Source organism: Balaenoptera musculus, chromosome 18 (assembly GCF_009873245.2).
Source record: "Balaenoptera musculus isolate JJ_BM4_2016_0621 chromosome 18, mBalMus1.pri.v3, whole genome shotgun sequence".
In the NCBI taxonomy this organism is placed as follows: domain Eukaryota; kingdom Metazoa; phylum Chordata; class Mammalia; order Artiodactyla; family Balaenopteridae; genus Balaenoptera; species Balaenoptera musculus.
This window is the reverse complement of record NC_045802.1, coordinates 79,084,558-79,109,452: the sequence shown is the minus strand read 5'-3', so window position 1 is coordinate 79,109,452 and position 24,895 is coordinate 79,084,558. Positions and strand designations below refer to the sequence as shown.

At 55.1% G+C, this 24,895-nt stretch overlaps 1 protein-coding gene across 3 annotated transcripts; it reads left to right on the top strand.

Annotated features, from left to right (window-relative positions):
* The first annotated feature begins 3,209 nt into the window (after positions 1 to 3,209).
* On the top strand, positions 3,210 to 24,895 carry GRTP1 (growth hormone regulated TBC protein 1). Of its 3 annotated transcripts, XM_036831769.1 has the most exons (9): positions 3,210 to 3,365; positions 3,655 to 3,806; positions 8,319 to 8,416; positions 8,549 to 8,707; positions 11,162 to 11,286; positions 13,253 to 13,349; positions 16,963 to 17,135; positions 17,207 to 17,392; positions 24,635 to 24,895. In XM_036831769.1, the coding sequence occupies exons 2-9, from the start codon at positions 3,757 to 3,759 to the stop codon at positions 24,722 to 24,724; spliced, it is 978 nt and encodes a 325-aa protein (XP_036687664.1). In that variant the 5' UTR covers positions 3,210 to 3,365; positions 3,655 to 3,756; the 3' UTR covers positions 24,725 to 24,895. The 3 variants fall into 3 exon arrangements, with proteins under 3 accessions (XP_036687664.1, XP_036687663.1, XP_036687665.1); XM_036831768.1 differs by lacking the exon at positions 8,319 to 8,416; XM_036831770.1 differs by lacking the exons at positions 8,319 to 8,416; positions 24,635 to 24,895 and adding an exon at positions 18,601 to 18,849 and having other exon boundaries at positions 3,319 to 3,365.

Below are 24,895 nucleotides of genomic sequence, written 5' to 3'. Positions count from 1 at the left end.
GGGGTCCGGCTGCCTCTGGCTCCCAGGCGGGGGGCTTGGGCCGACGCTGCGAGGCGGGGCCAGCGGCCCTCAAACCGCGCTCTGGCTGCGGACCCTCCTGGCCGCCTCGGACACGGGTGCTTTCTCCCTGTATCGCTGCTTCCACTCTTCCTGCAGGGCGGCCCCCTCTTATCTAATGCTCGCCCTCGTTTCATGCGGCCCCAAATGCCCTCGGTCGGGGGTACTGCTATCACGCTCAGGTCCAAGTGCCCGGATCCGTGGTCTGTGTTTCCTGTTGGGGCCGGGGCCAGGCGGCTGTGAGGACACAGTGGGAGACGGAGGCTGGAATGCGCCTGAGAAGGGCAGGAGTCAGGAAAAGAGGCCGAGGGGGAGCAGGAAGTGCCCGCCAGGCCCGCCGGGCCAGGGGAGCTGCTGGGCTGGGCCAGTGGGGCTGCGAGCTGGGCCACTTTGGGGCACAAGAGGAGTGAGGGCAGCCGTACCGGACATGCTCTTGGAGACAGGGAGTAGGAAATGTGGTTTGGGCCCCAAAGAAAGGCCAGAACGGGTGGGGGATTCAGGGACTCACTTGCCGCAAGTGGGAGCAGCCCTGTCCAGGGTGGCAGAGGGGGCTGCCAGGGAAAGGGGCGGAGCAGAGACAGGAGGGCGGGGCAGCGACAGGAGGGCGGGGCGCCGGGGAGCGGGGCAGAGACAGGAGGGCGGGGCGCCAGGGCGGGGCAGAGACAGGAGGGTGGGGCGCTGGGGGCGGGGCAGCGACAGGAGGGCGGGGCGCCGGGGAGCGGGGCAGAGACAGGAGGGCGGGGCGCCAGGGCGGGGCAGAGACAGGAGGGTGGGGCGCTGGGGGCAGGGCAGCGACAGGAGGGCGGGGCGCCGGGGAGAGGGGCAGAGACAGGAGGGCGGGGCGCCAGGGCGGGGCAGAGACAGGAGGGCGGGGCAGCGGCAGGAGGGCGGGGCGCCAGGGGCGGGGCGCCGGGGGCGGGGCAGGGCTGGTGCTTGATGTAAGTCACCCTGCCTGCGGACTGGAGCCTGCAGAAGGAGGCACCCTGTTGGCGGGAGGGCCAAGGAGGTGGGTCTGTGAACTGAGCCGAGGGCTTGGAAAGTCTCCCCAGAACCAGCAAATGGGGGGCATTTGGGGTCCTGTTCAGTGGAGCACTGATTTCCTACAGACTTCCACGGAAATGGACAGACAGACATCCCCAGCTTAGGGACAGGTATGTTCCCCAAATTACTTTCCAGGCTCCTTGCTTAGCCCTCAGATGGAATGTTCCCGAAAAACCAGTGTTAAGGGCCAGGCTGGTTCACAACAGCCCAGGTAGATTTGCAGTGGATGCTGGCAATCCCGTTTCCACCACGCCCAGCCACGGCTTATAGGCACTTGTCACGAGAAAGTACATCTAGATCCCCAGTGAGACACTGTCTCCAAAGGTGCCGGGCCCTGGTGGAGTGGGCCCTGCACAGCCAGGTGGCCACGTGACGTCTGCAGAGATGGCGTCTTTTCTGATTTGCCTGATCTGCCTACGGTCTGAACCCACTTCTTTAAAAGGACCCTTGGCACGTGGCGGGCTGAGGCTACAAAAGTGCCGTAAATCTTAAATTTAAAGAATCTTAAATCCCCTTTTACCTCACCACATTTCCAAGGCAAAATTCAAAATGACAGTTTGGGCAAATTCTCAATGGCCTCCCAAATACGAAAAGCGGTTTAGACATGGTTTTCACGCCACGATATTGAAACGTGGGGACAGTGCAATGGTGAACAGGGACCGAGAAAGATGCTGTCCTAAACCAGGGCTGTCCTGCAGTATCAAGGGGAACAGCGGACACGCAACATGGTAACCACGGTGCTCACGTCTGCTGGCGTTTCCCTCCAACTAAAAGGCACGCAAGACTGGGATCGCATTTCTGTTCAATCGCGGGCGGCTCACAGAGGTGACTCATGCTGCCAAGATGTGCACAGAAGTGGGAAGAGGCAGTGGGAGGAGGGAGCCCCTTTAGGGAGCAGAGCAGACGTGTGGGCTGTTAAGCCCAGGTCACCCCAGATGGCAATCCTGCAGGGCCCAGCCCACCCTCCATCAGCTGGGCTGGGGGAGCCCCAGCCAGCCAGCTCTTTGGACGTTGTGGTCCCGGCAGGGCTTGGCCCAGGGACGGGGCTGGAGGCAGGTGTCTGTGGAGGGGCTGGACACCACCCCCCCAGTCTGGCTTGGGGAGGCGGGGAGGGACAGGGCAGATTTCCCTGGGGGTGGGGCTGCAGGGATGAAGATTCACTTACTTGGGACTTCCCTGGTGGCGCAGTGGTTAAGAACCCGCCTGCCAATGCAGGGGACACGGGTTTGATCCTCGGCCCGGGAAGATCTCACATGCCGCGGAGCAACTAAGCCCGTGCGCCACAACTACTGAGCCTGCGCTCCTGAGCCCGCGAGACACAACTACTGAGCCTGCGAACCACAACTACTGAAGCCCGTGCGCCTAGAGCCCGTGCTCCGCAACAAGAAAAGCCACTGCAATGAGAAGCCCGCGCACCACAAGGAAGAGTAGGGCCTGCTCACAGCAACTAGAGAAAGCCAGCGCAGCAACAAAGACCCAACACAGCCAAAATATAAATTAAAAAAAAAAAAATCCACTTATTTATGTGTTGTTCTCAGGTTTTAAGTGTAGGTTGAAAAAGACCAAGTAAAAAATAAGACGATCTTTTTCTGCAAAAACAACATTAAAATAGCAGTCATAGGTCAGAACGCCGGCCTTTGGACCTGCGGGGCACTGAGGTTTGGAGTGCTGTCAGAAGAATCCAAACTGGATTGATCTCCTCCAACCTTTGCTCCAGGCCCGGCAGGCCCGGGGGTGGGGGATGAGGGGTGGTACCCGCCGCACCTGTCCGGCCAGCCTTGCCAGGTTGAGTCCCCAGTCCCGCCCCAGGTCCCCCAAATCCCACCCACCCCGGTCTCCCCATCCCGCCCCCGGTCCACCATCCCCCACCCCGCGCCTCCTCCCTCCCGGCCTCGGGGACCGCGTGGCGGCCGGGCTGCGGCCCCTCCCAGGCTCCGGGCTCCAGCTGCTCCTGGCGCAGGAGCAGGTGCAGCCCCTCCCGCCCCCTCATCCCTTCGGGCCCCACCCCGTCCCTCCCTCGCCAGCGGCGCCCCCGCCCTCCCCCTCCCCTGACATTCCCAGTCCTCTCCCCCGCCCTCCTTCCCCGCCCCTCCCCCGCCGCCAGCCCCGCCTCCCGGCGCCCGCGGCCCGGCGGAAAGACCGGAGGCGCCCCGAGTCCCGGGAGGTGGACTTGGCACCCCCGGCCCCGCGGCCCGGGCGCCCCCTCCCGCCCCTTCCGGCATGGAGTCCGCGGGGCGCGCGCAGGCGGCGCGGGACCGCGTCCCCAGGTAGGCGCGCGAGGCCCGGGCGCCCCTGGCCCAGCCCGGGGGAGCGGGTGGGTGCCGGTGGCGTGGAGCCGGCGGGGGCGGTGGTGCCCGGCGCCTGCGCGCCCCTGGGCGGCCCCTGCGCTGCGCACGCGCACGCGCCCGCGCCCGCGCTCGGCCCGCCGCCCCTTCGTGCACCCGGGCGGGTCGGGGGGAACACGAGCCCCCCACGGGGGGCCCCGGGCGCCGGGCGCCGCAGGTCCCACTTCCCACGTGCGCGTGGAACTTTACTCTGGGTCTTCTTGTGTCGTAGGATCGATCCGTACGGGTTTGAAAGGCCTGAGGACTTTGATTATGCAGCTTATGAAGAATTTTTTTCCACCTATCTGGCGATACTCACCAGAAGAGCCATAAAATGGTCCAGACTTCTAAAGGGAGGCGGTGGTGTCCAGAAGAGTATGACGCGTGAGTTCGGAGCCTGACCCGCCGCCAGGCGCGCAACAAGTGACCCGACCGACGGGTGACGGGCGCGCCAGGGAGGTCAGGGCTTGGGGTTCCTTCGGGTCTCGGATCTCGGGGGAAGGCTGCCGCGAGCCCGGCTCGTATCCCGCGCAGGCTCACAGGTGAGGGCGCTGCACGGTCAAGGTGCAGGCCGTCCTTTCTTCCCGTCGGCATGAGGCCTGCTTGTCCTTTGAGATGGATGGAGACCATGGCCTTCTTTCCAGAAGAAGGTGGATTTCCTGCTCCTCCAAATGAGAGTGGCCAGGGCTGTGCCCTTGCGCGCTTCTAGGCAGAGCTCTCCCTGACCCCCGCAGAGTGAAAGCGGGGTCCTTCCTGCACACCCCCACCTCTTCCCCTGCTTCTCCTTGGGGTTCTTCCCCAGCCCCAGGCTTTGCCCTCGCCTCCTTCAGGTCTGGATTGGAATGCCACCTCCAGGAAGCCTTCCCGTCTCACCCCACAGCCCCACACTTCCTGTCCTTTGCTTGCCTATTTTCTGTTCCTCCCTGTCTTATGCGGTGTGGGTCATACTTATTTTATCCTTTGTTTCCCCTGCTGGGATCAAAGACCCCTCCCTGCCGGCTGGATTGGATGGATGATTGCTTCGGTGTTTGTTGAATGAATGAATGGAGTGTTTGCCTGCAGTGTTCCTCACGCTGTGGATAGAGGCCAGACCGTGGGTACCTGCGGGCAGGTGGTGAGGGGTGGATGGGAATGTGCCCCGGGGAGCTAAGGAAACTCAAGTATGTGGGGCAGAGGGGCTACTGGGGCTTCCTGACATGGGACATGAATGACAATTAAGGGGTGAGGGCAGGGGTCCCAGCCACCAGGTACTGAGTTGTGACCAGAGCATTAGGGGTGTGGTGAGGAGGGCCCGGAGGTGGAACAGGGGCCCTGCACCAGGTCACAGGTGGGCACACGTTGCACCACCAGGCAGAGAGAAGTCTGCGTTTAAGCAAGGGGGTGACAGGTCAATTTTTGCCTTTAAAGGGGTTGGTGACTAGGGCCCAGAGGGGCCCCAGTACACAGGAGATGCTGGGGAAATACTTATGGGATTAACGCGGGGTGGGTGGGGGGGGTGGAGGCAGGTGGACCTGGACCTCGGCCTCACCCTGGGCTTCTCCCTCAACCAGGCCCCCCCTCCTCAAGGCTGTTATTGGTGGGCAGTGTTTAGTAAAAACATGGGTAAACTAGCGTTTCATATAATCAGCCTGAAGGGACCTCAAAGGTTGACCCTTCTTGCTTTCCAGACCCCGAAGCTAATATCCTGCGTGATTGTACGCCGAGGTCCATCCCTGCGTTGCTGCTGGTGTTAACATGTTTCCAGCAGACACCGGCTTCATTTTTTTACTTTTGATTTGTTTTTAACAGTTACACACAAGTATATAAAAATAAACTTAATTTTTGCACATGGGAAACATCTTAAATCACAGTAAAAAGGTGTGAATTGAATTGAGTTTCTCTGCTGCCCAGGCCCAGTCTCCCGCAGAGGTGACCGCTGGCGACTGTCCCACGTCCCCCCCAGGAACAGGGTACACTCTCGAGCTTGTCATTGCTTTTAATGCAGGAAGAAGACTTCCTGTCCAACATAGACCAGGGGTCCAGCTGACCCAGAGGTCAGTTTAATGCAGAGAATCACTGCAAGATGTACCTGTGCGCATAAGCCTTTGTTTTTATATAAAAACACACGTGCATGTTTATTCCTCTTTGATTTTGTCGTTTGATTCTATCCTGTCATAGTTTTCCTTTGAACAGGGAGGGGTCCACCAATTCTGTATCTTTCCTGCCGAAACCGTACTTAACGCGTTGTATCTGTTTTCCAGTGTCGGGGGTTTTTTTTTTCCAGGTGGGTCGGGAATAAAAGCAATCTGAATGCAGAATCCTTCCAGATCTTTAGTCTTTTCCTCGACTTTTGAGGTTGTCTGATTTAAAGGTTGTTTTTGTTTTTGCTTTTGCCTTTTGGAGCACTTATCAACTTTCTCTGAAAATTAACTTGGTTTTATTGAAATAACAATTATTTTCTTTTTGCTTTAATTTTTAAGAAATATCTGCAGCGTTCGTTAAACTGTGTGATCAGGCAGCGAGTATACTTGGCGTACAGTTCAGGAGCAAATGTACTTGATCCCTGGTGAGCCTTGGCCTGGGGACGGGGTTTTCACTGTCGAGCTGGAAACCGGAGAGTCACAGTGACCTGAAGTTCTTTCAGGAAAATCCAGCGAGAGGCGTGTGGGCTCGCACCGTTCTTTGGGCAGGGCGTCGCCGCTGGAGCTGGTGTGGCTTCCGGGTGTGACGGCCGGGGGAGGCTGCAGCACCCACGGGGCTCCGAGGGAGGGGCAGTCAGCATACACAGCAAGTGGACGTGTGATCCAGGAAATGGGCATCCCAGTGTTTTTCCTGCCAGACGTTCCGGCTGGCCGTAGTGTCGTCGGGTGTGTGGCGTCCCAGGGAAGGGAGGCCGTGTGAGGGCTGTGGGACCCAGCTTGCGCAGTAAAGAGCCAGGCGCCGAGTTGGAACGCTGACACTGACACCAGCAAGTACAACCCGAAGACACACCTTTGCTCCCGTGCCTTCACTGTTTCTGGCTTTTTGGGTCCTACTGTGTGTGTTCTCTTTTTTTGAGAGGACTTCCGTCTTGTCTCCAGTCACGCGATTACCCACAAATCCTGGCATCCAGCAAGCCTTCAGATGACAGCTGAAACTCACCCTGCTTGAGGACGCTAGCTGTGGTATACGATGAAGCTTTTCTTTTTCTTTTTCTTTTTCTTTGTCTGTGGCGAGTATCCAGCGGGAGCCTGAGATCGCTTGCTCTCAGTGCTCGACCTGGAAGCTACCCTTACGTTCCTTTCCGTCTTGGTGTGAAGGCACTTGGCGAGGGAAAAGCTCCGTCCCGTTTGCTTCTTCTATGTCTCCTGCCCAGTGGGCTAGGGTATTAGCGCGATCTAAATGAGAGTGTAATTGCAAAACATATTTTAAAGACAAATATAAAAAACCTGGGAATCTGCTTAACTTTTTTGGGGCAGACAGCTGGGAGTTAATTCTTTGCGGTCTAGCTTCTTTTTAAAAAATTGCCAGCTGTTTTTACCATATATTTTACACTCCTCCAAATGTCCAGGAGGACGCATGGCTTAGCCCTGCCCTTGGGGAAGTGTCAGTCTCTGAGGATGGCAAAACCGTTTTATTTCTCTTCCAAAGAAACTTAGTAAATTCAGATAACAAACAACGAAAGTACCAGAAGCCTTTATTCTCTGAAACTTCTGGGTGTTGTTACTGCTCTTACAGCGAGCTGAGAGCCCCGAGTCCTGACTGTATTTCAGGCACTGGGCTGTGCTTTGTTCCCATTTCACAGGTTAGGAGACTGAGGCCTACTCAAGGTCGGGGCTGCTGGGGCACAGTGTGAGGGGTTTAACCAGTCTGCACTTTCCTTTTTATACTTTATATTAATTTTTTAAAATTTGCAGTGAAATTTGCTCTTCTTGGCCTACAGGTCTATGAGTGTAGGCAAATGCACAGTCAGGTAATCCCCACCACAGGTAAGGTGCAGAACAGTCGGTCACCTTCAGGAGCCCCTCCTGCATGATCCTCGGTGGTTGACCTGCAGGCCTGGACATCGGCAGAGGCCTGGGTGGGTGTGGCGGCAGCTGCGGGGCAGCGGGAGGGATCCTGAAGGTGTATTGGCATCTCTCTCCGTTTATTTAGTTCTTGGATTTCTCTTTGCAGATGTTTTGTTAGATTTATACCTAAATATTTCTCCTTTCATTTTTGGTGCTATTGTAAGTGATACTGTCTCAGTGTTTTTATTTCAGCGGTTTGCTGTTCATGCGTGGAGTTACTGTTGATTTCTGCGTGTCCTTTCCTTTTGCTCCGTCTCAGTGGGAATGGCCCCCTCCCGAGTTAGGCCTGACCTGTCCGTCCCCTTGCTGTTGCGAGAAGAGGATTAATTCACTCTGGGCGCTGCTGGTCACGCTGACCCCTGAGGGCTCGTGTAAATCGTACTAAGTTGGAGGGTAGACTTAAAAACGTCACGTCCCCGTAACAGAATGACCAGACCAAGCCACACTGGCCAAGACGTTCTGGCCCAGACGTGATCCTACAACACGCTTCTAAACTGGCAAAGGGTTTCTCGAGTTTTCTTTGCCTTTGGCAGATGGTGTTAAAATCTGTCCTTTCCTTCCTCTGGGCACCCCTCGTCACGCCCGCATCCCTCTGCACACGTTTGCCGTGCGTTTCCTGTCCCACACGCCCTCCCAGGAGCAGGCAGCTGCTCGGAGCGTGGCCTCCGGGAAGCCTCTTTTAAGGTGCTCACGTACAGGTGACCATCAGTTTGAGTTATGAGATTTTAGCGATAGTGCTTTTCTTGACTGGAACCTATAATCTTTTCCTGTTAAATACGGCTGGTGCCTCGGCGTCCGGCACAGGCCGAGGGGCGGGCACGGTGGGGACTGGAGGTGACCCTCACAGCCCGTATTCTTGTGCTGACAGCGAGCTAGAGGTACCAGGGCTGCTGGCCTCCAGACCGTGCTCAGCTTGGGGACGGAGAGCGGAATTCTGTAATGAGCGCGTGTATCAGTTTGGTGGAGGTGCGTGAAGTTTTGCACCTTTTTTATGTCTGATTGACTGATTTCGGTGAGAGCCAGAAGCAAACCCTGTGGTTTCTGGCCTCGGGAAGCGCCCGGCGGTCTGTCTGAAGCTGCCCCTTCCCTCCGTTTCAGTGAAGCGCTACATCCGGAAGGGCGTCCCGCTGGAGCACCGGGCCCGCGTCTGGATGGGGGTGAGCGGAGCCCAGGCCCAGATGGACCGGAACCCCGGCTACTACCGCCGTCTCCTCCAGGGAGAGAGGGACGACAGCCTGGAGGAGGCCATCAGGACAGGTGACGCACGGGGTCCGTCCCCCGGGATATGGGGGCCGGGCGGCACCCCCAGAAGGAAACTGTGTGAGCACCCGGTGATGCTGTGATGTGGATGAGGAAAGTTACGTGGTTAAAGATGCACCAACTGACTTCAGTTTTCTGAAAGGAAAATCAAATCTCAGGCATTCACGAGGGGAGGTCAGTGATTTGAACTGGTTCAGAAAATATTTGCGTGTCTAGCTAGGTGGTAAGGAAAATGGTGCTAGAAAGACCAGATTTCTTCTGAGAAGGATCCCTGCAGGAACGCGAGGCCGCTGAGCCAGCAGTCAGTACGGGAGGGACGTGGGCTGGGTGACCCCCCCGGACTCACAGACACGGCTGCCCACGTGCGGGAAGCCACACACCGGAGGCCTCTCTTTATGTCGTACTCTGAGTGTCCAGGGATGCTCGGGTTTTGAGCTCCCATCTTCCTTTTCCTCCAGTTTCCTCACTGGTCCCATAGGGACAGGCTCATAGGCTCTTCAGAGTTCAGAGTACTCAAAAAAATGTTTAACCTAAATTGAATAATTAGATTTTTAGGAAATACATCTGCCTTTCTGACTTTAACAGCTTTTGAGAACTACAGATATAAACACAAATACTTCATTTAAAAAATTTGATTACTTTAAATGTCGGAGAGGTTGGACTGACTTGTGACGTTGAGAAAGTGGTGTGTCCCCAGCGTAAGGAGTAGGGGTCCCAGATCCCAGAGCTGGAGACGGGGTGGGGGGTGCTGGGGCGCTGAGCCTGCTGGCGGCCTCCTGACCCCACAGCAAACCCCGGCCAAAGGGCTCAGGACGGACGCCGCCATGACCCCGCAGGCACACGTGCGGGGGTCCCTCCGCAGGGCCAGACGTGCTGATTCAGGGTGGGAGGAGACCTCAGGTCCAAGCAAAGGCCGATCGTGTTAAATAAATTAGAATGTGGCTGTTTGTTTGAAGAATGAATTTTAAAGGCTCTGTTTAGTGCAGAGTGTTTGAATACATAAAATTTACCTTTCTGTCTCTCCAGACTGAACCTCTGTCCCCATTAAACACTAACTCCCCATCCCGTCCCCCGCCTCCCACCATCCACTCTGTCTCTATGAATTTGACGCCTCTAGGGACTTCGTATGGCTGGAATGATACAGTATTTGTCCTTCTGCGTCTGGCTTATTTCACTGAGCGTAACGGCCTCGAGGTTCGGCCTCAAGGTTCACCCGCGTTGAGCGTGTGTCAGGATTCCCTTCCTTTCTGAGGCTGAACAACATTCTGTCATGTGTAGAGACTGCGTTATGTTTATCCATCATCTGTCCGCGGACACTTGGGCTGCTTCCACCCTCTGGCCACTGTGAGTTATGCTGCATGAACGGGGGTGTGCAGGTAATTCTTTGAGACCCCGCCTTCAGTGTTTTGGGTACATGCGCAGAAGTGGAATTGCTGGGTCACGTGATGATTCGAGGTCTATTTTTGAAGAGTCTGGATCAGTCATTTTATAGGGACAGTAGAGCGGGTGCTTCGTGCCACGCAAGTGCAGACCAAACGTCCCGCCGTGTCTGCCTCTAGCATGGCGGTGGGGTAGGGGTAGAGAGATTTCAAAACACAGAAGTCTCATCACAGAAGACGTTATGTAGCAGTGAGCACTGTTGATCACTCTAGTCTGAATTAGTGAAAAGCACTCATCTCCCCGTGATGGATGCCAGTTTCTGGAAGGTTCAGAATTCCAGGAAAAAACTCTTCTTTGTAAAAAACACACAATGAAAACTTACATGCTTTGAGGCAGGCAGCGTGCTGTTCGGCTCAGAGCTGGTTTTCGTGGGCAGAGGCCAGGCCTGGGCCAGAGCCTGGGGGCAGAATTCCTGCAGCAGTGGGGAGGCCTCCAGCTACCAGCTGTGTCCCTGAGTCCCGCTGTCGCGCGGACACCACTGCTCTGATCCAAGCAGGGCCCGCGGCTGTTCGTTGACCCCCGCCCTCCTTACTCTGCCCCCGTCCTCGGTTCACAGGATCGCAGCTCCTTAAGGCAGGCGTCCGCCCGGGCGGGAAGGGGGGCCGAGGAGCAGCGAGAGGCCGCCGGGGACTGTCCTGCAGACAGAAGCCGGAGGCGATGAGTTTATGTCGTGCTTAGTTTCCCTTTTGTCTGTTTATCTCTAAACGGGAATCTCGGTGTGTCCTGCCTCCTTATGTGTTCAGTCGTCAGAACTGGCAAGATTTTCCGAAGTCTTGTGTAACCTGTTCACCTGTCACCCCGCCTCATCCCCAGCTAAGCGGGGGGCGCGGGGATGGCAGGAACCGCCAGGGCCCAAGCAGCCCGGCCTCCTCCTAGGAGCCCGCTCTGTCGTCCTTGCTGACCCGTGTCCCCGAGGCCGGCTGATGGTGGAGGTCAGGAAGGGTCCGGGTCCGTCGCAGAGCCCTCTCTGTCCCCAGCCCTGAGCGGCCTGCGCCGTGGATTTCCTCACAGACATGAACAGGACCTTCCCTGACAACGTGCGGTTCCGGAAGGGCTCGGAGCCCTGCTTGCAGAGGACCCTATACAACGTGCTGCTGGCCTACGGGCACCACAACCGTGGCGTGGGCTACTGCCAGGTGAGCCCCCGGCGCCCGCAGCCCCAGCAGGGACGTCAGCCCGGTGCTGGGCTGCTGGGTCCCCCCGACACAGGCTGGGACCTCACCGTCGCCCCGCGGTGCCAGCCCACGGAGGCGGGGCGGGGGGAAGGCGAAGCAGCTGCGCTGAACACGGGCTGTGTTGACCGGGCTCGGGAGACCAGCACCCTCTCGTCTTGGTGCAGATGGCGGGCATGTGCGTGTGTGCCTGCGCGTGCACGCGTGCGGTGGGCCAGCCCTTCGAGGCTGTTTCCGGAAGCCGGAGCAGCCGGCAGTAGGAGGTGACGGGGTCTTGCCTTGTTCCTGCCGCGCGGAGCTGCCCGTCAGGTGGCGGGAGTCAGTTCTCTTTCCTCCCTGGAGACTCTCCTTCTGGAGCATCGAAGGGACAGTGTTCATGACCCGGAAAGCGAGGGGAGCTGGGTCGGGAGCCGCAGGGGCCGTGCCCTCCCGCCCTGCACTCCGGAGGCTGCCGGGTCCCGGCGGGTGTGGGAAGGGGCCAGGGGCTGCGGCTGGGGGCTCCTGTCCCTGCGTGCGAGGCCCCTGTGGCCCCCGAGCCGGAGGCCGGGCCAAAGCGTCCCCGAGAGGAAGGCAGGCCCTGGGCGGTAGCACCTACGGTCCCAGGTGGCTCCAGGGCCGGGACCACGAGCGCCGGGCGGGGGGCAGGGGACACAGACGCCTACTCGGGGCGGCCCCGGCAGCTCGTGTCCCGTGTGGACGGCACGTGGCATGGCCTCGGCCCCCGGGGGACGGGGGGGGTCATGGAAAGGAGTGAGGCGGGTGCTTTGAAAAGACCAGCAGCAAAGACACGTGGGGACGCCGTTGAGAGCGGCCGGCGTGATTCCCAGGCTGTTTTCAGGCCGCTGTTCCGCAGGGGGTGCCTGCGGGAAAGGCGCAGCTGGGCGGATCTGTTCTTCCGAGGGAATCCCTGACACTGTCACCTGTTTACGACTGCCCTTAATGTACTGTCCTGGGCAGGAGCTGACCTTCAGGACTTGGGGAGACAGGGCGGCTGAGAAACTGTCCTTAGGTTATTCTAGCTGCTGTTCTTGTGGGTTTTTAAAATAGGTTTAAAAAATAACCCACACCATTTTAAACATGAGCCTGATGCCAAAGCCCTGCTGGCTTTGGGAAATACACGCACGTATGTACACACACACACACACACGTATGAGCTTCCTGTGGCTGCCGTGACATCGTGCCGCCGGCTGAGAGGTGCACAGGACAGGAGTCGATCGTCTCTCAGCCCCGCAGGCGGGAGTCCGAGGTCCGGGGGTCGGGGGGCTGGCTTCTCCGTGGCTGTCTCGCTGGTGACCCGTAGCCTCTGCGGGTGGTGTGTCTGGGTCCAAATTTAACTTGTTGGTTGACGAGAGTTGGATTTTCCCCTTACTGCTAGAGAAATACATGTTTATTTTAGAAGTTGTAGAGAAGCAGCAAAGTAGAAAGTGGAAGTCACCCGGAAGCCAGTCACGCAGGAGGGGCGCTGACTCGGTGCCAGGCCACCGCTGCCCCTTCCCGGGTCCACCCGCCCCTGGCGGTTGAGGGTCCTGAACTGTGTGTACATGGCAGCGTCTGCCCCCTTGGCGCTGTGCGCCGTGAATTTCCCCAGATGGGCTCTATCACGAGATTCCACTTCAACGTCCCCGAGCGTCAGGCCACACGCCTTACCGTTCTTAGGAAGTGTGGTCACTGGTGTAGTTTCCCCCCCGATACAGTTTCACGAACACGAGGCCCTGGCTTGTTCTAAGGCAGGATTCATGGGCCCAACTACACGTGTCACTAGATGGCAGAGCCTTAGACGCTGTAGCTCCACTGAAAGGTCGTTCCAGAATCAGGCAAGTTTTAGGGAAGAGCCAGGAAAACGGAAAGTTAGCAGTTAGCCAGGCGATTACGGAATCTGCAGGTGGTTTAGACCTCAGTGAGTTTCTTTTGTTCTTTTGTCTCATTTCAGGGAATGAACTTTATAGCGGGGTATCTGATTCTGGTGACAAGGAGTGAAGAGGAGTCCTTTTGGCTGTTGGACGCCCTTGTTGGCAGAATACTCCCGGGTACGTTGAATCCTCGCGGTAAGAGTGGAACTGTCGCTTTCTGGTGTTGCCGAAACGATGCCACTGACAAGTCAAGACGTGATGAAACAGAAGGAACTGTCTGAGAGTTGAGGTCAAAAACCTTCTTGCAATTGAGTTGAGACAGGAGCGCGCAAGATGCGGGGCCCCAGCAGGCGGCGCTGCATCTCGGGGCCTGGATGCGGCTGAGCCGGGCTCCCGGCTCCTGACCGCGGTCTGCGCCGCTGGCGTCTGGGGCTCCTGATCCCGGTCTGCGCCGCTGGCGTCTGGACCGTGGGGATCGTCGCGGCCGTAGTGAGCAGACAGGCGAGCGGCCGGGCTTCTGTAGCCTTCGTTGCTGGGCTCGTGAATGGCCGTGAGTGCAGTGACTGTCAGCTGTTGTGGTTACTGCTCTCGAGGTGAAGATCATTCCTCTCGTGCGTTTCTGCTTTTCTATTTATTATTGAATATTTATTTTTTAGTTAATAAACCACCACCGATTTCTGTGACGCGCCGCGTAGATGGTGAGCTGCAGAGTAGGGTCCCTTTGGGACAGGAAGTGGCCGGAGCCGTCTGGGGTGGGAGAGGACTTGGGCAGATGTGACCCCCCCCAGCCACGATGGCGGTGATTGGTCCAGCTGCTGGCAAAGTCCTGGTGACTGTGGACGGGCTCCGGCTGCCCACGCGACGAGCCCTGGTGGTCTTGTCTGCTGTGCCCGCCTCCCGTTTCCTTCCCCCTCCTCCGCCACCCGCCTTCCCGGGTCGGCCCGGGCTCAGCCCAGGACCACCCGGGAGAGCAGCCGCCCGTCCTGGGGGCTGCGTGTTCAGATGCGAGGGCAGCCGGGGCCCGTCCAGGCTCCGGGCTCGCCTGCACCTGCTCTCGTCTGATCCACAGAGCCGCCACACCACACACGCCAACCGCTGAGCCCCCTTCACGGATGGCGGCCCGGAGGCCTGGGCTCAGATCCACAGCTCTCTGCCCCCAGGAGGTGAGCCTGGGCGGTGCCGTGAAGCGGGGGCCTCTCCTCAGGCTTGTGCCGCTGTTAGCAAGGGCTGGGGGGGGATGCCGCCCGCGGGGGACGGAGAACGGAGGGGGCAGCTGCCCCGGCTTCATGGCGGAGCCGGAACGGCTGTCAGGGGAGAAGATGGACAGGCTTCCAGACAAAACGCCAACACGGCTCTGTGGTCACCGTTTGTTCAGTTAGGTCAGAGACTGCATTATGATGAACGTTCCCACCGTGACCAATTCCAGGTGCTTTTGGGGGGTTTGGGGAACATCAGGGCACAAAGCCTAAAAGCCTGGTGGCGACAGCAGCGGGACCGAGATAAACAGAGGCCGTAAGGGCCGACCTAGAGAAACAGAAAATCAAGGCTCCGTGTGGCCCCCTGGGGGTAGTGCGTTACACAGACTTATTTTTAAGACCGTAAGATGTCATTTCTGATAATTATTAGGTTCAGTCAAACTAAACTACAATGCAAACAGGCCCATTCTTCTGCAAGGACAGGGCATCGTGGCCGGGCTTAGATCACAGGATGGCCCAGACCTAAAATGGCTTCTTTTACGTCAAGAAAGTTATGTCTGGGTCTCCTCCTCCGGGGAACCCCTGCCCTATCTGCCCTCAGACTGCTGAGCCTGCAGAGATGCAGAGAAGGGACGGGAGGTGTGATGGGCTGGGCCAGCTCGGGATGTCACATTGGTGATGAGTCAGCCCATTAATGAACGAACACACTTGCGTCCTGAGAGCTGGTCTGACCTGTTTCCCCTTGAGACACGGGAGCCGGGTGACGATTGCCCCTCCCGGGAGCAGCCCCGCTGAAGCCAGAAGGTGTGGCCGAGACAAGGGCGGGCAGGGCTCATTCTGGGGGCGACAGTACCCGGGGCTCCCTGTGCCCACCTGCCCCCGCAGCAGCGCTCCCCTCTCCACGTGCTGACACAGCCGTTGGGCTGTTTGCAAAGTGGGGCGACCCCGGGAGAGGCCTGACTCGGGGAGAAGGTCCTTGGCGTCTGTGCGCAGGCCGGCCAGGCTGAGGGGGGCTGCAGGCGGGGCCTGGCGCTTGGGGTTTGCCATCCGCGGCTCACGGCAGACCGGGGCACGGGGGGGTGTCAGCGACCCTCCTGTGACTGGCTCAGGCCTGTGGCGGTTTTGGGGTGTGACCTTGACTATTTTGGGAGCTGCCGTAAGCCTGTCTGTAACCGAGAACGAGGCCGTGCTGTGCTCACGGCTCCGCAAATCCGCTCTCTCCACCGCGCTCGCCTGAGACGGCTCAGCACCCTGCAGGACGGGGAGCGGAGCCAGAGCGCTGCCAGTTGAGAGGACAGGACAGCCAGCGGCGCTAGGGTTTAGGAACGGAAGTGAGAGGAGGGTATGGGAGAGAAGGAAGTTCCAGTCCCAGGTATTTATAGCTGAACAGGCTTCTAGGAACTGATTTCTGGGGTCTTCAGTACTGAGCGCGGTTTAGCGTGTGCACGCGCTCTGAAAACCAGCGGTGTGACCATGATGTCGTGTCTATACTCATAATGGTTCTATTTTAACCCAAATACTTAAGTAACAAAAACGTCTTTCCCTTTGCCGGGGTGAATGACCAAACTGTGTGGGGCAGCGGGCACAGAACGCGTACCAAGTTTTCCTATTTTATTTTATTATTTTTTAAAATTTTTATTTATTTTATTTATTTATTTTTGGCCGTGTTGGGTCTTCATTGCTGCGCGTGGGCTTTCTCTAGTTGCGGCGAGCAGGGGCTACTCTTCATTGCTGTGCGCGGGCTTCTCATTGCCGTGGCTTCTCTTGTTGTGGAGCACGGCTCTAGGCACGCGGGCTTCAGTAGTTGTGGCATGCAGGCTCAGTAGTTGTGGCTCGTGGGCTCTAGAGCACAGGCTCAGCAGTTGTGGCGCACAGGCTTAGTTGCTCCGCAGCATGTGGGATCTTCCTGGACAGGGCTTGAACCCGTGTCCCCTGCCTTGGCAGGTGGATTCTTAACCACTGCGCCACCAGGGAAGCCCCCCTGTTTTATTATTTTATTTTATTCCTATTCTTATAGCAAAGTTTAAGCATTAAGATTTATTATAATACATCACATTAAGCTAGAAAATTCCTTGGCAAGGAAGTGTCCATTCAAAAGACAGTCACGCGGTTGGAAGCATTGGTCTGTCTGATGCTGTCCTGTAACGTTCACCTGCATCTTCTCCATGAGAGGAAAATAGGACACGTGACACAAGAGGGGTGGTGTTCTGTGCTAGGGGGGTGCCCAGGACACTTTGGGGGGGGGCCAGGACACTCACACGTTCGGTTTCCCGTCCATCCACCGACGGACACTTGGTTGTACTCACTGTTGGCTGCCTGATCGTGGGTTGCAAACGTCCCCGCTTTCCATCAGGTTGTGACAGATGCCCGGTGGGGCACCGCTGTCTGGAGCGCTGGGACCCGGGGCCCCGCTCTGGGCATTGTTCCCAGGAATTCCTGCATCCCTGTGGCTGGGATCGTGCCCTGGCTCGTCCTCTGGAAAGGGTCTCTGGGCGTGGCCCCCCTCTCACGGCTCAGGGGGAACGAGGGTCGTGGTTGTCAGGGGCTGTGGTTTGTGGGGTCCACGTCCCCGCTTCTCCCCTGTCCCCGTGCAGATTACTACAGCCCCTCGATGCTGGGCCTGAAGACGGACCAGGAGGTCCTCGGGGAGCTGGTGAGGACCAAGCTGCCGGCGGTGGCGGCCCTGATGGACAGTCATGGCCTGCTGTGGACCCTGGTCGTGTCGCGCTGGTTCATCTGTCTGTTTGTGGACGTCCTGCCCGTGGAGGTGAGGGCGCCTGGCGCGGACTGGGGCCAACTAGGCGGCCACGCGCTGACCCGCTGTCTCTTCCTCTGCAGACCGTGCTTCGCATCTGGGATTGTCTGTTCAACGAGGGCTCCAAGATCATCTTCCGGGTGGCGCTGACCCTCATCAAGCAACATCAGGCCTTGATCTTGGAAGCCACCAGCGTCCCTGACATCTGTGAGAAGTTCAAGGAGATCACCAGAGGGAGCTTCGTGACCGAATGCCACACCTTCATGCAGGTGGGTGTCGGCGCCCTGCTGGCCTCCCTGCGCCGTCTGCCCGGCCCTCCCCGCTACGCAGCCCAGGGAGGGGCTCCAGCCCTTCCAGGCTAGCTTCTCCTGGAGCCCGGGGCGCCCGGCATACCCGGGGTGCTCACCCTTGCTCCCCTCCTGCGCCATCAGCCCAGGGGTGGGGCCGGGTGCCACCTGGGGCCCCCCAGGGAGCCCCGTTGGATCCACACCTTGGTTTCTCCCGGGCCTGGGAGGTGACCGCCCCCATCCCAGGCTTTCCCGATGACCCGGTCTACACCGGGCCCCCCATTTCTGTTCAGCCGTACGCCTGTTGACTTCTCTGCGGCCTTGGTGGGGTCATGCCTGTCTGTCCCTCCCCGCTGGGTCCCGGGCCTGGCGCAGGCCGTGTGGACAACTCGGATCCCCTGGGAAGGCGCGGGCGGGGGGGCGGGGTTTACGGGGACGACTGGGATGAAGGCGCGAAGCCCAGGCCTGGAGTGACCCTGGGAGGGGGGAGCGCTGACCCAGACGCCCGGCCCGTGGTGCTCCTCACCTTCCCTCTTGAAACAGCTGCACTGAGGACGCGACCCCTCCCCCGCCCCCCAGGGTAGGAGGCCCCTGGCGAGGAGGTCCTGCAGCCTAGGGCTGTTTAGGTGTTTGGTTTCAGTGAACGAAGGCCCCCGTACGATTCACCCTTTACCTGGAGATTTCAGAGCTCTTTGGTGCCTTCCACTCAGTGATGGTGCAGCTGCGTCACTGGGCCCAGGCGTTTTCTTGTCCTCAAAGGGCGCCCCAGCCCCAGCCAACGCCCTGCTCTGTCCCCAAGGCTCGGCCTCCTGGACAGTGCAACTTTGGCGCCCGGCCCGTGGACTCGGGCTAATGCTTCCGAGGCGGTGCGATTCTGTCTGTGTGGAGCAGGGCACCCGCACACAGTAGGTGCTCAGTTAGTGCAGGCGCCTGGCCTGCTTGTGTGATGGCTGCAGGCGGACGTGTGTCCACGGCGGCTGTGGCCGGCGTTCCGGCCCAAAGGTATTCTGGGCCTGTGAGCTGAGTGGACACAGGGGATCGGCGGGGTGGTCTCCCCACACGGCAGAAAAACCACTGCGTGAAGACATGTGTCTGCCCACGACAGGTGTGGCCATCATGGGACGCTGGCGGGGAGGTGGCCCTGGTCTTATTTCCTCAGGGGTCTCTACAAAGTTGTGTATGTATTTCAGCAAAACTGCAGTTCGTAGGTCAAACCTCTCTGAAATCCTGTGTGATAACATCTAGAATTTCCTTGAGAATGAAAGCCGTGATCTCATTGGCAGCTGAGAGCAACGCAATGGGAAGAGGACAGCTGAACCCATCTGAAGAGTTTGTTCTCAGGTCATCAGGCCGGCTCGGCACTTGCTCCCAGGTGCTCCCACCCCGCCCCCCAGGCACCTTCTCTCCTCCTCGTTGTGAAGCAGTTTCTCTGTAACCGGAAGCAAGTCTGAGTCCCTTCCTGCTTCCACTTCTCAAATCTGCTTTCTTCCTTGCTTAGTCTGGTCACCGACGGCCCCGACTGGCTTCCGAGCTGCTGCGGGCAGTCAAAACGAAAAGAGCCCACGCAAGAAGGGCAAAAGCAGAATCAGGGCTTCCGTGCAGCAACGGACACCGGCAGCAGAGTGAAGAGGGAACTCACGGAACAGGAGAGACTGTGCAAACCACGTCTGCTAAGGGGTCAACATCCAGACACACAGAGACCACAGCTCAACAAGGAGCCAAGGAATTACATTTAAAAATGGGCAGAGCGGACTTCCCTGGTGGCACAGTGGTTGAGAATCCACCTGCCAATACAGGGGACATGGGTTCGAGCCCTGGTCCGGGAAGATCCCACATGCCGCTGAGTAACTAAGCCCGTGCGCCACAACTACTAAGCCTGTGCTCTACAGCCTGTGAGCCACAAATACTGAGCCCACATACCACAACTACTGAAGCCCGCGCACCTAGAGCCCATGCTCCACAACAAGAGAAGACTGTGCACCACAACGAAGACCCAACACAGCCATAAATAAATAAATTTTTAAAAAAGAAAAAGAAAAATGGGCAGAGGGACTTCCCTGGCGGTCCAGTGCTTAAAACTCCACGCTTCTAATGCAGGGGGCACAGGTTTGATCCCTGGTCAGGGAACTAAGATCCCACATGCCGCGCAGCGTGGCCAAAACGTTTTAAAAAAGTTTTAAATGGGCAGAGGGCCTGAATAGACCCTATCCAAAAAAGACATACAGATGGCCAACAGGTACATGAAAAGATGCTCAACATCACTCGTCATCAGGGAAATGCAAGTCAAAACCACAATGAGCTATCGCCTCACACCTGTGAGAATGGCTATCATCAAAAAGACCACAAATAACAAATGTTGGTGAGGATGTGGAGAAAAGGGAACCCTATTCGTACATTGTTGGTGGGAATGTAAATTGGTGCAGGCACTGTGAAAAACAGTATGGAGGTCCTCAAAAAACTAAAAATAGAACTACCATATGATCCAGCAATCCCACTGCTGGGCATTTATCCAAAGGAAATGAAATCAGGGTCTCTAAGAGACCCCAGCCCGCCCACGTTCATTGCAGCATCACAATAGCCAAGGCATGGAAACAACCTGAATGCCCATACAGAGGCATGGATAAACAAAATGTGGTCCATCCATGCAGTGGGATTTTATCCAGCCTTACAAAGGAAGGTCCTGATACCTGCTACCACGTGGAGGAAACTGGAGGACATTATGCTCAGTGATTTGTCACAAAAGGACAAAAACTGTCTGATTCCACATATGTGAGGCCCCTGGAGGAGTCAGATTCATAGAGACAGAAGGGGGGGTGCTGGGGACAGAGTTGGGTTTGGGAAGATGAGAAGGTTCTGGAGATCTGATGCCCAACATGTGAGCATAGCTTACACTACCCAGCCACCACACACCTGGAGTGGTTAGGATGTAAATTATTGGTTGGGCCAAAAGGTTCGTCGTTTTCTCCATAAGATGGCTCTAGTAGCACTTAGTTGTCTTTAACTTCATTCAAAACAATTTTGTTCAACAGAGTTTTGGAAGTCCTAACCACAGCAATTAGAGAAGAGAAAGAAATAAAAGGAATACAAATTGGAAAAGAAGTAAAACTGTCACTGTTTGCAGATGACAGGATACTATACATAGAGAATCCTAAAGATGCCACCAGAAAACTACTAGAACTAATCAATGAGTTTGGTAAGGTTGCAGGATACAAAATTAATGCACAGAAATCTCTGGCATTCCTATACACTAACAATGAAAAAATCAGAAAGAGAAATTAAGGAAACAGTCCCATTTACCATCGCAACAAAAAGAATAAAATACCTAGGAATAAACCTACCTAAGGAGGAGAAAGACTTGTACTCAGAAAACTTTATAAAACGCTGATGAAAGAAATCAAAGATGACATAAACAGATGGAGAAATATACAGTGTTTTTGGATTGGAAGAATCAATATTGTGAAAATGACTATGCTACCCAAAGCAATCTGCAGATTCAATGCAGTCCCTATCAAATTACCAATGGCATTCTTCACAGAATTAGAACAAAAATTTTTACAATTCGTATGGAAACACAAAAGACCCTGAATAACGAAAGCAATCTTGAGAAAGAAAAACGGAGCTGGAGGAATCAGGATCCCTGACTTCAGACTATACTACAAAGCTACAGTAATCAAGACAGTATGGTACTGGCACAAAAACAGAAATATAGATAAATGGTACAGGATAGAAAGCCCAGCAATAAACCCACCCACATATGGGCACCTAATCTATGACAAAGGAGGCAAGAACATACAATGGAGAAAAGACAGCCTCTTCAATAAGTGGTGCTGGGAAAACTGGACAGCTACATGTAAAAGAATGAAATTAGAACACTCCCTAACACCATACACAAAAATAAACTCCAAATGGATTAAAGACCTAAATGTAAGACCAGACACTATAAAACTCTTAGAGGAAAACATAGGAAAAACACTCTTGGACATAAACCACAGCAAGATCTTTTTTGACCCACCTCCTAGAGTAATGAAAATAAAACCAAAAATAAACAAATGGGACCGAATTAAACTTAAAAGCTTTTGCACAGCAAAGGAAACCATAAACAAGACGAAAAGACAACCCTCAGAATGGGAGAAAACATTTGCAAATGAAACAACGGACAAAGGATTAATCTCCAAAATATAAAAACAGCTCATGGAGCTCAATTTCAGAAAACAAACAACCCAATTAAAAATTGGGCAGAAGTCCTAAATAGACATTTCACCAAAGAAGACGTACAGATGGCCAAGAGGCACATGAAAAGATGCTCAACATCACTAAGTATTAGAGAAATGCAAATCAAAACTACAATGAGGTATCACCTCACACCAGTCAGAATGGCCATCGTCAAAAAATCTAGAAACAATAAATGCTGGAGAGGGTGTGGAGAAAAGGGAACCCTCCTGCACTGTTGGTGGGAATGTAAATTGATACAGTCACTATGGAGAACAGTATGGAGGGTCCTTAAAAAACTAAAAATAGAACTACCATGTGATGCAGCAATTCCACTACTGGGCATACACCCTGAGAAAACCATAATTCAAAAAGAGACATGTACCACAATGTTCATTGCAGCACTATTTACAATAGCCAGGACATGGAACCCACCTAAATGTCCATCGACAGATGAATGGATAAAGAAGATGTGGCACATATATACAATGGAATATTAGCCATAAAAAGAATGAAATTGAGTTATTTGTAGTGAGGTGGATGGACCTAGGGTCTGTCATACAGAGTGAAGTAAGTCAGAAAGAGAAAAACAAATACCGTATGCTAACGCATATATATGGAATCTTAAAAAAAAAAAAAAATGGTGTTGATGAACCTAGTGGCAGAGCAGGAATAAAGATGTAGACAGAGAGAATGGACTTGAGGACAAGGCGGGGGATGGGGAGGGGAAGCTGGGACAGAGTGAGAGAGTGGCATGGACATATATACACTACCAAACGTAAAATAGATAGCTAGTGGGAAGCAGCCGCATAGCACAGGGAGATCAGCTCGGTGCTTTGTGACCACCTAGAGGGGTGGGATAGGGAGGGTGGGAGGGAGACGCAAGAGGGAGGAGATATGGGGATGTATGTATGCATGTGGCTGATTCATTTTGTTGTGCGACAGAGGCTAGCGCAGTATGGTGAAGCAGTTATACTCCAATAAAGACATATTTTAAAAAAAACAATTTTGTTAGATTGTATTGTGATGGCTGTCATATCAGCATCCTTTTAAGAAAAGACATCAAAATTGGTGAATTTTTGTGTAGCCATTTTAATATTGAAGATGGAAGGAAAAAAGCAACATTTTCAGCATATTGTGCTGTATTATTTCAGTAAAGGTAAAAACGCAACCAAAATGCAAAAAAAGATTTGTGCAGTGTATGGAGAAGGTGCTGTGACTGCTGGAACGTGCCAAAAGTGGTTTGCGAAGTTTCGTGCTGGAGATTTCTCGCTGGACGGGTAGACCAGTTGAAGTTGAGAGCGATCAAGTCGAGACATTAACTGAGAACAATCAACGTTATATACCATGCGGGAGATAGCAGACATAGTCGAAATCTCCAAATCAAACGTTGAAAATCATTTGCACCAGCTTGGTTATGTCATCACTTTGATGTTTGGGTTCCACGTAAGTTAAGCGAAAAAAAACCTTCTTGACCGTATTTCCGCATGCAATTCTCTACTGAAACGTAATGAAAACGTTCGTTTTTAAAACAAATTGTGACGGGCGATGAAAAGTGGATACTGTACAATAATGTGGAATGGAAGAGATCGTGGGGCAAGTGAAATGAACCACCACCAACCACTCCAAAGGCCAGTCTTCATCCAAAGAAGGTGATGCTGTGTATAGGGTGGGATTGGGAGTCCTCTATTATGAGCTCCTTCCAGAAAACCAAACGATTAATTCCAACAAGTACTGCTCCCAGTTAGACCAACTGAAAGCAGCACTCGATGAAAAGCGTCCAGAATTAGTCAACAGAAAACACATAATCTTCCATCAGGATAATGCAAGACCGCCTGTTTCTTTAATGACCAGGCAAAAACTGTTACAGCTTGTTACAGCTTGTAAGTTCTGATTCATCCTCGGTATTCACCAGACGTTGCATCTTCGGATTTCCATTTATTTTGGTCTTTACAAAATTCTCTTAATGGAAAAAAATTCAATTCCCTGAAAGACTGTAAGAGGCACCTGGGACAGTTCTTTGCTCAGAAAGATAAAAGTTTTGGGAAGAAGGAATTATGAAGTTGCCTGGAAAATTGCAGAAGGCAGTGGGACAAAAGGGTGAATACATTGTTCAATAAAGTTCTTGGTGAAAATGAAAAAGTCTTTTATTTTTACTTAAAAACCGAAGGCACTTTTTGGCCAACCCAATATGTAGGTTTTACCACAAAAACAGAGAAACACCAAAAGAATTGAAAATTGGACAAGATGTTACCGAATTTTAATTCCAAGAGCTCAGAGCCTCAGACTTCAGAATCTGAGACATTTTATGGATTGGATTCAAAATTTTTAAAGTATGAAACGTGACCCAAGTGTAACGGAGCAGGACCCTGTGGGCCTTCCCAGGGCAGCCCCCTCCCCCATCTCCTCTGCTGTGGCTCCTCTGAAGTACCCAGATAATCGTATCTCATGCACGTTTCCTGAGTTTTTCAGATGCTAAAACCACCAAGGAATGTCGCCCCCCAGCCGCTCTGGCGCCTGAGGATTGATAATGTGACCCTGTGACCTCACCGTCAACCAGAGGACTGCGCGGAGCTGATCACACACCCTGGGACCCCCTCCCTCATCTGGTCTTGAAAATGCTTTGCTGAAACCCTTCCGGGAGTTTGGGCCTTCTGGGGGCATGAGCCACCTGTTCTCCTTGCTCGGCCCCGCAGTAAACTCTTCTCTGAGCCAAACTCCGGCCGCCCCCCCCCCGCCCCGGGGTCCCCGCGCCCCTGCCCTCCTGGGGTGAAGGTCAAAGGGGCTGTGCGTTCCCGGCGCCCCGGCTGGCCGCGTGGGGAAGCCGCAGCCTCTTCGGGCAGTGTCTGTGCTGATGGTTGAGTTATTCTGTCACTAGCATCCTTTCGGTTTAAAAAGTGATGGAAACGGGTGACCTTCCTTTGCTCACTGACCAACGGGCCTCAGCCCAGCCTTTACCAGGGGCAGGAAGGGGAAACGCATTGCGGGGTCTAAACTAATCCCCTTCTGTTCCAGAAAATCTTCTCGGAGCCTGGGAGCCTGTCCAGGGCTGGCATTGCCAGGCTGAGGGAGCGTTGCCGGGCCCGGCTGCTGGCGCAGGGCTGACACGGCCTTCAGGGCACCGGGCCGCCACCCGCCTTGTGCTGCCGACACACGACACACGCCGCCTCCACACTCCAGCCGGGAGCGATTTGTCATTCTGTAACATAGCTCTTCAAGTCTAGCTCTTCGTGTTTCTAAATATATATTTTTACCTGAGACACGTAATATATACAA

Coding starts and splice junctions, on each gene's coding strand:
- GRTP1 (XM_036831768.1), top strand. CDS start 3,319: ATGGAGTCCGCGGGGCGCGCGCAGGCGGCGCGGGACCGCGTCCCCAG. Junction 17,136..17,206: donor TGGACGTCCTGCCCGTGGAG/GTGAGGGCGCCT, acceptor CTTCCTCTGCAG/ACCGTGCTTCGCATCTGGGA. Junction 17,393..24,634: donor AATGCCACACCTTCATGCAG/GTGGGTGTCGGC, acceptor CTTCTGTTCCAG/AAAATCTTCTCGGAGCCTGG.